General features: G+C 47.0%; 1 protein-coding gene across 1 annotated transcript in view; it reads left to right on the forward strand.

Annotated features, from left to right (window-relative positions):
* LOC135238344 (arf-GAP with coiled-coil, ANK repeat and PH domain-containing protein 3-like) overlaps window positions 1-14,323 on the forward strand; it is a 92,763-nt gene that overhangs the window by 52,949 nt on the left and 25,491 nt on the right. The window contains exons 5-10 of the mRNA XM_064306131.1: window positions 902-960; window positions 3,496-3,679; window positions 5,317-5,361; window positions 5,841-5,936; window positions 6,330-6,404; window positions 10,628-10,639. Of these exons, the coding sequence (XP_064162201.1) occupies window positions 902-960; window positions 3,496-3,679; window positions 5,317-5,361; window positions 5,841-5,936; window positions 6,330-6,404; window positions 10,628-10,639 (471 nt within the window). The remainder of the gene's footprint in view (window positions 1-901; window positions 961-3,495; window positions 3,680-5,316; window positions 5,362-5,840; window positions 5,937-6,329; window positions 6,405-10,627; window positions 10,640-14,323) is intronic.

The following is a 14,323-nucleotide window of genomic DNA, read 5'->3' on the forward strand; positions in this document are numbered from 1 at the left end:
TCACAGAAAAACTGCACACTGGCATTGAAACTCTGATGTGATATTTACCCAAGCTTTGCCCACCCTATTGGGAAAGCCCCCACCCACCTCAAAATCTTTCTGTCATTTTGCGCATGCTCTCCTGTCATGACTGCATGGCTGTAGTAAAGGGGTGAGGGAGGTGAGGGGGGGGGAGGCAGGGCATTTATTGACCCTGTCTAATCCCTCTCAGGCGCTGAAATGAATTGTTTGTGGACGGGACGGGGGGCCGGCGTGGTCGTTTGTGTGATTGCGAGAGCGGCGTCGGGAGCGGGAGTGATGGAGAGGGTTCTCTCTCTTCCTGCCTCTCGCTCCCTAAAGCCTCTTTCCCGCTCCTCTGACCTATTTTACAGCAGCGGCAGCAGCAGCAGCAGCAATCACATAAACCCCCCCCCACACCTCCCACCCCCCCCCCAGACAGGGAGATGAATGAGAATGAAGGGGGCGTGGCACTGTGGTGGGGATGCGTGGGTGTGCGTGTGCATTTCTATATGTGTGTGTGCTGTGTGTGTTTGTGTGTGTGTGTGTATTTGTGCCCGTGTGTGTGTGTACCTGTGTGTGCCCGTGTGTGCGTGCATGCCTGCGTGTGCCCGCGTGTGTGTTTGTGTTTGTGTATGCATGTGTGTGCCCGTGTGTGTGTGTGTTTGTGTTTGTGCCTATGCGTGGGCACATTTGTGTGGGGGCTGTCCTGCGTCAGTTTTAAATCTTAGTTCCATATAAGGCTCGGGATCGCCACCCAATGGTGGACATCTGTAAGTACAGCAAGACTCATTTGCTTTAAAACCAGTCGACTTCTTTGCTTTCAAATGTCTGTGGCAGTTGCAACGTAGCAACATCTGTTTTTGGGAGTCTGACTGTCATTTTTGTCCTTGTGTGTTCACAGATTCTCTTCGATCAAGCTCAGAGGTCCGTGAAGCAGCAGCTGCACAACTTTGTGAAAGAGTGAGTATCACGCCACATGCGTTCAGATGAAGCCTGAGTAACTCGAACCTTGCCTGCTGAACCAAGTACTTATTACTCCTCCTACTAAAATAGTGTTTATCTAATGCTTGTTTCACTGTGCAACTCCTAACAGTGTTTAGTGCCTGCTGGCTCTGTAAATTATAGTGTAGGTTTTGCCTCGGCTAAATTTGTTGAAGTGCTCCTTTTCCTCGAATTACAGGTTTTGTATATTTCAGCGTCTACCAAACCCATTTTGCCATGATAAAAAATGAAAACACCTGCGTAGATGTGCTCCAGGCACGTGGCGTTTGTGTTGATTGCAGCTCTTATCAGTCCCAAAAAAGCACCGTTACACACCAAAGCCAGGCCACGTTGTTCGGACCGTTGGCATGTGGAACGGTGTTTATTTTTGAAGCTAATGTAGAGTAAGCGTCCGTTAGCCGTCTTCAGCCACGCAGGAAGTCCCCGTCTTTGGGCCCCACCCGCGGTGTCGCCGGCAGCATCGACCGGTGGGGGCAAAACCCGGGGTCTGCTCCAGACCGAATTCCCCATCGGGGAAGCGGGACGCATAGCTGCTTGTTCGGACTGAGCTCTCTGCTCGACACACACGCGTTCAGGTTTTCCTCTTTTCCTTGAGACGGCCGATGACTCGTTTTTTATTTTCCATCGTCGTCACTCCTTCCCGGCCCTCCCTTTTGTTCCCGCCGTCCCCCCGCCGCTTCAGGCACGGGCGTGTCTCCTTGGCGATGCGATGCCCAGGTTTCGACGGCGCCCCGTTCCTCCTCCCCCTTCCTCTTGCCGCCCCCCTGGCCCTGGCAGGGAGGTGTGGGATTAACCGAACCGGCCCCGATTCTGCCAATCTGCTGATGCGTCTGCTGCTGCGGCGGCTGGCGTGCATGTGGCAGAGCAGATCCCCCTGGATTAGCCCCCGCGGCGCGACCTTTAGCTGCAGAAGGTCATGGAAGGCCGTAGGAACCGTATGGCGACAGTCCTGAGGGGGGTGAGCTGTAGAGGGGTGTTGGGGGGGGGATTGACCTCTTCGCAGCATTCCCTCTGTGATCACATCCTTTGGGATTAACCCCCAGCCCCCTCCCCCCCAACTCTCACCTTTTAATCTCACTGAGTGCTGTGCCTTTTGCTTTTGAGTTCTTAATTTATATGACAGAGGAACAATATTTCTCACCGTGAAGGATTAGGGCTCTATATCACACACACACGCACACACACTCACGTTTACACAGTTACACACTCCCACACACACACACACACACACACACATGCACACACACATGCACATGGGCACACACACACACATACACGCACCACACAAACACACAATACACACATGCGAACATGCACACACACATACATACACCACACAAACACACATACATACACACACACACACACATGGGGCATGGTCTGCTGCAGAACTTAGCTGGCCTATAAGTAATAACTGGGCTAACATACGGATCCAGCCCATGTGACCATAGTCATTGCACTGATACAGAACAGAAACTCATTTTTAAGAATATGTCCCGTGTGTCATATGCATGCACTAAATCCACTTACAAGTTGGTGACTGTCATGCACTGCGTGTGACAGGAAACCCAATAGTGAGATATAACCATTGAAGTATTTGTTTAAAAGTTTTTATGTTTAGAAGGGATGGATCTCAGAATCTCAGCCCGGTTAGCTCGCTGGCTGAATACACAGGGAAAAGCAGCCAAGCTTTAAATCTGACTCGCCATGTTTTTGGCACTTCTGAGCAAAGAGCAATCCTGAATTTGATTATGTGCACATCAGCCTGGCACAGTCTGAAAACGAATGTCACTTTCAAAGCTGAGGTCGAATGTCCTTAAACAACCTTTGCTTGTCAAAAGGAGACATTTGTTTTTGTTTTTATTGAAAGTCCGGTAATGGGATTTTTAGGTGTACTAAATTTAGCACCAATGTACTAAACATTTAGCATTAAACTTTAATTCATTCAACTCATGGATGTAGATCATAGGGCAGGGCTGCTCAAACCTGTTCCTGGGGATCTGCTATCCTGTAGGTTTTCAATCCAACCCTAACAAAGCACACCTCATTCAACAGCTAGAGATCTCATTGAGCTGCTAATTAGTAGAATCAAGTGTGCCAAATTAGGGTTTGAGTGAAAACCTACACAATGGTAGATCTCCAGGAACAGGGTTGGGCAGCCCTGTCATAGGGGATCCCCCCAACTTTGGGAAAACATGAAATGACCCCCCCACCCCCCATATTATCCTATTGTATTGGGTGGTACTGTTTCCCCCTGAACAGAATCCTAAATAAAATTTCCTGTTTGTTATTCCCCAAAAAGTTGGTCTACATGTTTGCTTCAACTAAACAGGTGTGGTTCCTTTTCCCAACGAGTAATAACTTTTTGTCCAGACAAATGCACCAGGGTCCAGCGGATTGACCTTCACTGATAACTGAGGCGTAAATTCCCCAAATTCCCAGCCCCCTGTAACTCCTCAGACCTTCATGTCCTGCTCCGCTCTGCCCCCCCAGGGACATCCGCAAGTTCAAGGACACGAAGAAGCAGTTCGACAAGGTGCGGGAGGACATGGAGATCGCCCAGGTGAAGAATGCCCAGGCGCCCCGTAACAAGCCCCACGAGGTGGAGGAGGCCACCGGCACCCTCACCCTCACCCGGAAGTGCTTCCGCCACCTCGCCCTGGACTACGTGCTGCAGGTAGGCCGCCAGGAATCAGCCAATCGTTACTCTTTTATGGTGTGAGGTCACAAAATACAGTGTGTGATTAGAATGTTCTTAACTGAACATTCCGATGCTGATGTAACAATCGCTACCAGTAACTGAAAGCAGTGGAACCCTGACTTTGATGAAACATTCCAGAAAACCTCTTCAAAGGGTTAAAGGCCATAATTCATGTTCAAATGCTCTGTAAAATTCATGATGAAATTGCACAGAGGAGACACTAGATAAGGGAGAGCAGAGCCACAAGAGGGCAGCACACTCTCTCTTCTCCTCTTGTTTCATTTCCCTTTGGCTGCAAATAGAAGAAGCAGCACTAAAGGATGTCAGCTTGCTGAATGACTCGTTTCAGTGAGCTGCTGCTGCAGTAACAATATTCCACCACTAGTGGGAAAAGCCAGCTAGCAAAAACACCAAGAGACAAGCTGTAGCTAATATTTACCATTGACTCATATATTTATCTACCTACGTACACCATGTCACCCCCATAGCCGCTGGAGAGAGGCTGACTGATTCGCTGTGATTGCCTCGTTCCTGCGCATAATTAACCGTGTCTGCTGGCGGTCGCTATAATCGCCCTCTCTTGCTACGAACCCCTTGCCCTAATCGTGCATGACTGGAGGGGGAGAGGATAATGACTCTGGGTCACGCACAGGCAGGACCTCTCAGATTTAGCGCACGTACTTAGTCACCGTCGTTATTTAGAGGGGGTTTAATCGCTTTGACGGGGAACCCCCTCAAATGACCGAACGTATTTGCTTTTGCTTCGGCTGTTCCCATTGTGTCAGAGTGATGCTGTGATGTTGGCTGAAGACCCTAGCACTGTGTGACTGCTGGCCGCAGTGTTGTGTAACAGAAAGCAGTACGTATAGTACACACGCTTTCGGTTCACTTTCACTTCCATATGTCTGTCATATGTCTGTCACGAGGTATGGAAAACTGAAAAAGGCCATTTTACGTTATAGCATCAAATTTTAAAAGAAGTAGACAAATGTTTCCCAACAGCTCACTTCAAGTTAAGTGTGTCAGTATAATGATGTCCAAACACTATCCCAAGACTTCTGAGACAAGGTCTGAGAAATTCACGCTAAATTCCAAGTGGGTTTCGGCTGTTTTTGCACGGGATCCTGTGCTGTGCCATGCTGTGCCGTGCTGCAAGACTGATGTCAGCCACTAGGTGGTAGTAAATGTTTTTTAAAAAATGCTTCGTAAATCCTAGTTGTAAATCCACAGTCACGTTGCAAATTTGGTTTGCGTGATCCAATCGGTCTTTCCCCTTTGTACCAGGAAAAAATGCGTACATATTTGTTTTATAAAAATGCATTGAAATATGGAAGTACGTGGTCTGAGGACAGTCCGTGCCCCTTTGTGTTTGAGTTCCGTACCTGTCTGCCGCAGAAACTCATATTCACAGAGTACATGGGCAAATTCCCTCAGTTCATGTTAAGATGGTTGCATTGGTTCAATTTCCTGGGCCTTCAATCAATCAAATGACTCTTACAGCCTGTATGCTACTGTCTGAGTGCTTCAGTTCTCTGCTTGCAGCATTTTTCTACTGTAATCATTTTTGACATTTTGTTCCTTCCCCCCCACCCCACCCCCTTCCACTATTGTAGATCAATGTTCTGCAGGCAAAGAAGAAATTTGAAATCCTAGATGCGGTAAGTGGCTTCAATAATTAACCCCCCCATTACCAAGCATGATCAGGAGACTGCTGTTTTTTGTTTTTCGAGGGCTTGTAAAAGCTTTTCAGCTGACAGAGTTCCTCTGCTCGCTCTTTCAGTTTTCTCGTTTCCTGTTTTTATTTTTGTAAATCGTCTTTGTGACAGAGCAGCAGGTCTCAAACTCCAGTCCATGGCAGGCTGCAGTGGTCTGCTGGTTTTTTTTTACGATTTCCTTTCAACCACCATCAATTTAGGCTGTGAGGAACAAGGTGTGCAGACATTTTAGTCATTCATTTTGTTCGATTAAGTACTTAAGTGCAGGGACACATCAAAGAAGCCAGCAGACACATTAGAGTTTGAGATTCCAGTGACAGAGTCCTTGGAGAAAGTGCTGTACAACTAAAGCTGAACTGAACTGGATGCTAAACGGCGTGAGAGCGTCGTACGCTTCAGTGACTCCGCCCCCTCTCTTGCAGATGCTGTCATTCATGCACGCCGAGTACACGCTCTTCCACCAGGGCTACAACCTGCTGGACGAGATCGACCCCTACATGAAGAAGCTAGCAGCCGAGGTGAGGGGCCACCTGTGTGATATTCCCATTGTCGCCGCGGTAACGGCGAACGGTCGCGTTACGCTACGTTACCCTCGCTGAGCAACCGCTCATTTTTAATGACAGTTTCCAATGCTTTACACCAGGGTTTCCCAGACGATCCACATCACCAGAGTAGATTAGCGATAGCGTGCTCCTGGATTTGTGCCCCTCCGCGCTCCTGCCCTGCCCGCTCGTATTAACAACAGCCAAGGCCGGCGTTCAGAGGGCCCTGGCAGTGATCGCGCTGCGGGCGGAGCAGCCAGAAGACGTGTCTTTACCCGCTCTGCGCAGTTCTGTCTGCGCAGCTTTGTCTGCGTGTGGCAGCCTGCGCAGTCACTCGTAACGCGCTCTTTCTTAATCCCTCCCGTTCAGCTGGACCAGCTGGTGATCGACTCGGCCATGGAGAAGAGAGAGATGGAGCACAAGCACGCCATCATCCAGCAGAGGGTAAGAACCAACGCTGCTCTCCTCCCCCTCTCCTTCCCTCTCTCCCCTCGCTCCTCTCCCCTTTCCTCCTCTTCCTCCACCCCTTTCCTCCTCTTCCTCCACCCTTCCAGGTTAGGCCGAAGGTCTCTCCCCTCGCTCCTCTCCTCTTTCCTCCTCTTCCTCCACCCACCCAGGTTCGGCCGAGGGGGGCGGGGCCTGCCTGTCGGTTTGACGTCAGGAGACATTTTACGGCCAGCACACCTGTCCTCGCTAAGATGCTAACAGCCTGTCCCTGGCGGCAGGATTAATACGCCTCAGAAAGACATTGGCCCGCTCTAACTGTCTCATCGGGAGGAATAAACAGTTTTAAGATTAAAATCTCCGGCCTGCTGGGCGTCGGCTATAAGCAGCTGGAGCTGTCAGCCACACAGATGACGCCTTTGGCACCTGTGTGACCTCTTACAGAGATGCGTTTTTCATTATCGCATTCTATCACTATTAAAGGGCGGAAGGAAGGCTTTTGAGTGCTATGGTCTAGGCCTGGGGTGTGATGGAGGACTGCAGCATCTGCAGGCATTTGCGATTTCCTTTCAAGCCAACATCCAATTAAGGCCTTGAGAACAAGGTGTGTGGACTCTTTAGCCAATCGGTGTCTTACGTTAATCCCTCGTGCTGAAACACACTGAAACCAGCAGACACTGCAGCCCTCCAGGGCTGGAGTTTGAGACCCCAGGTCCGGGCCCTGAAGCTCAGCCTGACACAATGAGCATGCGGGTAGCATTTACAATGACACAAATAAGGTGGTGAAGAGCAAGGTCAAAGGTTTCGGGAAAGATGAAATATTAGGCCCTTGTTTGTTGCTTCTGCTTTTCGGGGGTTCTGTCTAAGTGCGCCTGACGCCCCCTAAAGCACACCTGCCCCACACCTGCCCCCCCTTCTCTCGTCTATTTTCAGTGCAGAGCACTGCGCTCTCTCGATTTCATGCCCTCTCTTTCTGAGATGAAAAAGGTTCACCCTGTTCAATCAGTGCGTTGCGTGAGCTTTTTCCAGCCACCTCCTACATAATGCAGTCTCTGCTCTGCCCTGCAGTATAAATAACTTTAGCTTGTGGTGTCGTACACGGCACTACTGTTCAGTTATAATGTTAACCAGTGATAATTTTAGGGTATGCATGACTGTTTTTGATTGGGTATTGTTAATATTCATTATATTTTTTGGCATTTAGTAGACAGTGGGAGTCGAACCCACAACCTTAGAGCTGGAAGCTTAGATCCCTACCCATTTTGCTACACTGTTACCCCAGTGTAGCATGGCGTACATTGGGCAAATGGGTTAAAAGCTGATCCCATCTTTGCATTAGGCCTAGTATTTCAGTGAGTAAAATCTGTTCGCTGCACAAAACATTTTAAAATAAACATCATGACAAAAACTGGATGTAGTACACTTTGAATGTAATGTACAGGGCACTGGGTTCATTGGTCTGAACCCTGTTTGGAACTTGAAGAAAGAAAGTCAGTGTTGACAGATTGACTAAACTGGATTTGAATTTATGGATTGTGATTATTTTCACCCCTTTCTGTCAAATGTGGGCACATAATAAAATAACATATAAAAGCTGTTTGCTCCTCAAAGATTTTCAGCAAAGTTATTTATGAAATGTTTCTTTTCTCAGGTGGGTTAGCAAAACAGACGCTGTTGATGTCAAGCCTCATTCAAATAATGCAGTAAAGTGTTTTATTTTAACATCAAAAGTGTCATTTAAAAATAGGCAGCAAAACTTGAGTTGAAAGGAAACTATTTAAAATCACTACCATGAATTTTTGACAATTTGACAGATTGACAAAACTTATTTTTGGCTGTGTGTTCATTCTGTCATCTGGACATGCAATAACAGACAAAAAGACACCTTTGTAGAGTAACATTATCCTTGGAGCCATTGTTTATTAGGGGATTGAATGACAGTTAAGGCTCATTTCTCATTTGCATGGTAAATTAAAAATGGGTTTGTTTGAATGAATTCTGGTTGCAAGATCATTTTGATTCAAGGACTTTGAGGAGTACTGTCTCTATAACTACTTAAACGTGTGACTTGGAAGCACGATGTCTATCAGGACAAACTAAATATGGAGCTTCAAACTTCTGTTCTGTGAATTTTTCACAGAACAATTGACTGTAACAACACAGGCACTTGTTAATTAGTGATCTTGGAAGGAAATGAAATTGATGGGGCTATTTCTGAACTTACTTTAGCTGCACCATTATGAAAAGGAGCTTTTAAGACAATGCCAGTGCTTTATCACCCCCCATAGTGACCCACTTAATATGCCAAAATCTGCCTCGTATTGTTTTTCTGAAACTGTTCTTCACCAGTGTGTATTAGTTTTCAATATGTGATGACACTTACAATCCCTCACTCCCCCTTTGTTACACTGGCATGTGGCATTCTGTATGATCTGTACACATGATTTTACATCATATCGTGGATGGAAAATGTGTCTTGTAAATGTTCTGGAATGTTCCGTTCCTTTAAAAAGACAATGACATCTTCTTTGACATACTTTGGTGTGGACTCAAAGTCATGCACCACTGACAGTCATACAAAAAGCCAGACTTCTGGACAATGCCAAGAATGAACACCGACATCTTTGATTCAAGGAAACTGGAGCTGGCTTTTTTGCACTGGAATGTGTGTGTGTGAATATGTGTGAGCGAATGTGTTTGTGTGTGTGTGTATGTGTGTGTGCATGTTTGTGTGCATGTGTGCATGTGTGCGTGTTTGTGTGCGTGTGTACGCATGTGTGTTTGTGTGTGTGTGTGCGCGCATGTGTGTGTGCATGTACATGCGTGCGCACGTGTGTGCATGTGTGTGTATATATGTGTGTGCCTGTGTGCATGTGTGTGTATGTGTGTGTGTGAGTGTGTGTGCATGTGTGTGTGAGCAGGGGTACAGTAGCCCCTATGGTCCCGGTTATAAGGACCAGTATAAGCTGTACTATGGTCCCAGTATAAGGACCAGCTCCGGCCGCCTCTAATCCAGTAAAGGAGCCGCCATTGTTTGGCCGAGCCCGGCTCTGTCCAGACAGCCGCATCTGCATATGAATGGGCCCCGGCCCCGGCCCCGGGCCCAGGGGCCTCCGCTCCGCTCCCTGCCCAGGATCAGTGGCCATCTGTCCCAGCGAGGCCGGCCAAAATGAGCCCCGCTACAACTCATCCCAGCCCTGGGCCTTGGAGACGGCCACAGAGACGCGTCTCAGTCGCGGTGGGGCTGTGGCAGCTGTGGTGGCCTGTCTGGACGCTGCACTGGGCTCCACCACTAAAAGAGAGAGAGTTTCTCTTGTTGTATGGCTTTTGGTGACCAGGCCAGGTGCATCAAACACATGACCTCCAGAAATGTAAACCGCTCTGGCTCTTTGCAAGACGTGGCTTATGTACTGTGCCTTTCTTAAACGAGACAAAGCTATTCCTGCTAGTCCTATTTGCTCACTAAAATAATTTTCTTATTTTCAACTAAGTAAATTGAGAGAGTTGAAAGCAGGTATGAAGCGGGTAGATCTTTTAAACCACTTAAAGTGCCCGACTGGCGATGTTAAATTATTTGGAATTTGGAAAAGGAAAAGCACCTGGGGCAGTTCTCTGAAAAATATAAGAAATATGGTGCGATCGTTATTGAGTGTACACCGCACATATTAATGCTAACGCTAATGCTAACTTTAATTTCCTGGAAAAAATGAGTATTGGTTGTGAAACTGAATTACGAGAAAGAAGTGTTTTAGATGGACGTTGCGGGCGCATGCCAGCACAGAGCTCTGACGGGTGCAGTGCATTACATTACATTACATTACAGGCATTTAGCAGACGCTCTTATCCAGAGCGACTTACACAACTTTTACATAGCATTTTTACATTGTATCCATTTATACAGCTGGATATATACTGAAGCAATTTCGGTTAAGTACCTTGCTCAAGGGTACAACGGCAGTGTCCTACCCGGGAATCGAACCTGCGACCTTTCGGTTACAAGCCCAGTTCCTTACCCGCTGTGCTACACTCCGTCCTATGTGCAGCGATGCACCTCTCTTTATAGAGCCGCCCAAGGTGCCTTCTGAATTACAATGAATGTCGAATTCAACTCTGTGTAATTTATTCATGTGCTTTTGTTCCCTCCCTCCCTCTCTCTCTCTTCTCTCTCTCTCTCTCTCTCTCTCTTCCATCAACCGGCCCTGTCGCGATCGCCCCCGACTCAGACCTTAATGCAGGTGAGTGGACTTGTGCTCTTTGCATTTGACGTCTGACCACTTGCCGTTCTACCTCGATGCAGGTTGAATATTTAATATTTGTTATTATTGTTGAAGTGGAGGGAGTGGAAAGCTCTGCTGTTTTGGCTGTTGCTCAGTTTTGAGTGATATGAGTTGTGACAGCTCTTTTGACCAGTGATGTGAATAATTTGCTCATGCTGGTTTGATTTGTACAAAAGCCCTTTTCTCTCGCACAGTTTGCTTTAAATCAGTGTTTCTTAAACTGTGGGTCAGGACCCAAAATGGGTCGGGGGAGTCTAAGAGGTGGGTCACAGAATGAGTCTATGGTCCACTATGCTATTCTGGTATGTGTATTTGATGGGTCATTGAGAGGAACTAAATTTCTAATTTTGGCCCTGGTAATAAAAAGTTGAAGAACCAGTGCATTAAAATCGACACAACTGCCACTGTTCAGAAGGAACAGTGAATGTTTCTCATCAGGCACAGCTGTTCTGTGTAGACAAAATGGACAGAATTAGCCAATTCTGTCCATTTCTTGAGCTATATTTTACAGTAAGCACTATATCTGAAGGCAGTTCATGATATACTACAGTACCCATAGTGCATGGGTAACCCAAACAGATGCCATTAGTATCTGAGTTGTAAAATGACATCATGAATCCAGTAAAAGTGTGGGATTCGTGCATTAAACATTTTAAAAGGCACCTGTCTGTCATCATGCTGTGGAAAAAAAATCCAACTCAAGTAAATACTTCATTGAACATGCCGATCTACGAAATGGCGTTTGAGTGTGAAGCGAAGCGCAGGCTTGCTTTTCCTAGCCGAGCTGCGCTGGCCGCTACCGGGGCTAACGTGCTACATGAGCACTCTGGCCCCGTTTGTAACCCTAGCTGCGTACGCTCCGTCACCCAAAAGGCCCGAGATGGATGCATTTTTAACCACGTTTTTAATGGAGGGGTTCTGTCGTCGGCTGTTTCGGTCGTCAGCCTCGAGCCTCGAAACGGGGGTGAGGCTACGGCTGCGCCCCCCCCCCGCTTGCCTCTCGGTAAAGTACCACCAGTGACCCCGAAACCGGATTACGAGCTGTCAAGGCGCGGAGAAGAGGCACACGGCTCCTCCCACCGGCTCTTTCTCAGGGTGCCCACGGCTGCTTTCAGCACTCTGCCAGTGTACAGTGTTACCGTTCTGCATATTTTTTGGAACTGACCTTGTTTGATGACACTCTGTGGCGACATAGCTCAGGAGGTTAGACCGATTGTCTGGCAGTCGGAGGGTTGCCGGTTCAAACCCCGCCCTGGGCGTGTCGAAGTGTCCTTGAGCAAGACCCCTAACCCCTAACTGCCATGGCGAATGAGAGGCATCAATTGTAAAGCGCTTTGGATAAAAGCGCTATATAAATGCAGTCCATTTACCATTAAACTAATCTAGTAAATGAAACAACTGGCTAAGCAAAATTGATTGAGGCTTGTGTGTTTCCAAAATTTTATGACACAAATCAAACGTCTGTAGTACCAGACTTTTTTACTCTGATTACCAGGTAAATAATTTTGACTGAGTCAATCCTTACAGGCCTCAACTGATGCAGTTGTTCCAGTGCCTGAATCACCTGGAAAAGTGTGAAGCACTCGGAGATAACAAGGAAGGGTGTAAATTTCCCGTACATTTTCACTGTGGCTCAAGCTGTGGGGATTAAACCTGCTGTGGAAAGACAATCGACTCACTTCCACAGTAATGCCCCCCCCCCTCCTCCCGTTTGGGGTGTGAAGTGCTTAGATGGCCAGGTGGGCTCTGGAATTGGGGTGGGGTGGGGTGGGGGGGTGGCACTGTGCCAGTCTCCACCCCATCGCAGAACAGATGGCACAGTGACACGGGGGGGGGGGTAGGGGGTGCAGGGGGTCAAGAACACAGAAATAAAGAAGCGGGCATGAAAAAACACCAGAGCTGAATTAGTGCCACCGACTGCCCCCCCCCCCCCCCCCCGACATGTGGCGCTCGGTTCACCAGGCGGCTCGTTCACGCCCGCCCCCCGCCCTGGTGGCATCCGCCAGCCAGGTGTGCACCAGGGAAGATCTGCCCCGTGCAGGTGCAGCAAGCTTTCCACGGCAAAGCACCCGGGGTCACTTGTTAAGACTTCTCACCCAGTGTTAAAGGGTCACAAGATCAGCAGCTGCGGTGGTGCGGTCTGACTATGTTGATATACAGTGCCAGACAAATTATCCATACCCTTGATAAAGGATGAACCCCCAAAAAAGTATCAAATGAAAATAGTACTGAGCCACATTCTGATTTTCAGACATTTTCAAAAATGCTCTGTCTTTGCTAATCTAATAATTTCACAGAATCAAAAAAAATTAAAACGTTTCTCAAATTATAAATTTGCAGTGAACATAATAAGGTGAATATTGAAAGTGTGTGTGGCTGTGTCTGGACAGTGCAGACCATTTACACGCACAAGAACACTGTATGTCTTTAGCTTAAGCTTACATCATGTATCTGTCTTCTGCTGAATGACATTGCTAGTGAGCGAGGAAGACTGATCCCAGCGTGGTGTGTAATATTTCTCTCTCTCTTTCTCGGTTTCATGCTCTCTCTCACTCTCTCTCTCTCGCTTGCTTTCATGATCTCTTTTGCTATCGCATCCTCTCCGCTCCACCAATCTTGTTTTATTTTCACTCCTTTAATTAAGGCTGTTTATCTTCAAATAATCTGATGAATTAGAGGTGGTGCGAGATTAGACTGAAATGAAATCAGGATTATCTGCCGACTGACTGTCCAAGAGCTGCCAATAGAAAGTTTTTTTGTATTTGTTTTATTATCAAATCAGGCTGTTTCACTTACCTCTCGCATTTCAATCAACTGACTACCTATTGAAGGTATCTCTGTTGAACCATTTAAATGGGCCTTTAAATGATGCCTTTGTAGATATGACAGCACGACAGATTAACCAATCATAGTGGCTGCCTACTTCCCTGATCAAAGCGCACTGTTTTCCAGCCATAAACTATTCAGGCCACTTTCAGACAATGCGTGGGATTGGCTTCAGGCATAAAATCTGAAGATATTTATATATAGCATACATATTTCCATATTTATATGTGTGTGCCTCCCTTTATATACTGTATATGTATGTGTGTCTATAACTGTGCATACTAACTGCTTTCCTGGATATTTTAACATAATTGTAAATGTGAGGTATTGTGGGTTGTAGAAAAAAAAAAAACAATAGATACAGCCATCCAAGGTCGTATCTATTTTTCCAAGAATACCACATACAAACTGCTTCTTCAGTCCATAGAATTTCACAATAAATTTTGATGCATAAATATTGCATATTGGCTTTGACAAGATATGTCTACAGCAGATTTGTTTTTGTACTTTATGAAGTGCTGGTATAAAAAAGCAGGAATATTCTTGGTTTTTTTTTCCCCAAGTGGGTTCATTTTGAGAGAAAGGGGGCCTGTTCTGGAGAAAAAAAGAGAAAGCAGGTTTATTTTTTGTCTCGGTGACACGGTGACGAGCACACTGTTGCATCGATTGCAGAGAAAGAGAGCGAGCGAGAGAGAGAGAGAGAGAGCAGCTGGATTAGTCAATAATAGGCTTAGCATTGGACAGGGCGTAGGTCAGTTTGAGTGAGAGGCTAGGACAGTCCACACACGTCCAGAGAGTGGTATGTTATCCCCAGCA

The sequence above is a fragment of the Anguilla rostrata genome, chromosome 13 (genome assembly GCF_018555375.3).
Source record: "Anguilla rostrata isolate EN2019 chromosome 13, ASM1855537v3, whole genome shotgun sequence".
Classification (NCBI taxonomy): Eukaryota; Metazoa; Chordata; class Actinopteri; order Anguilliformes; family Anguillidae; genus Anguilla; species Anguilla rostrata.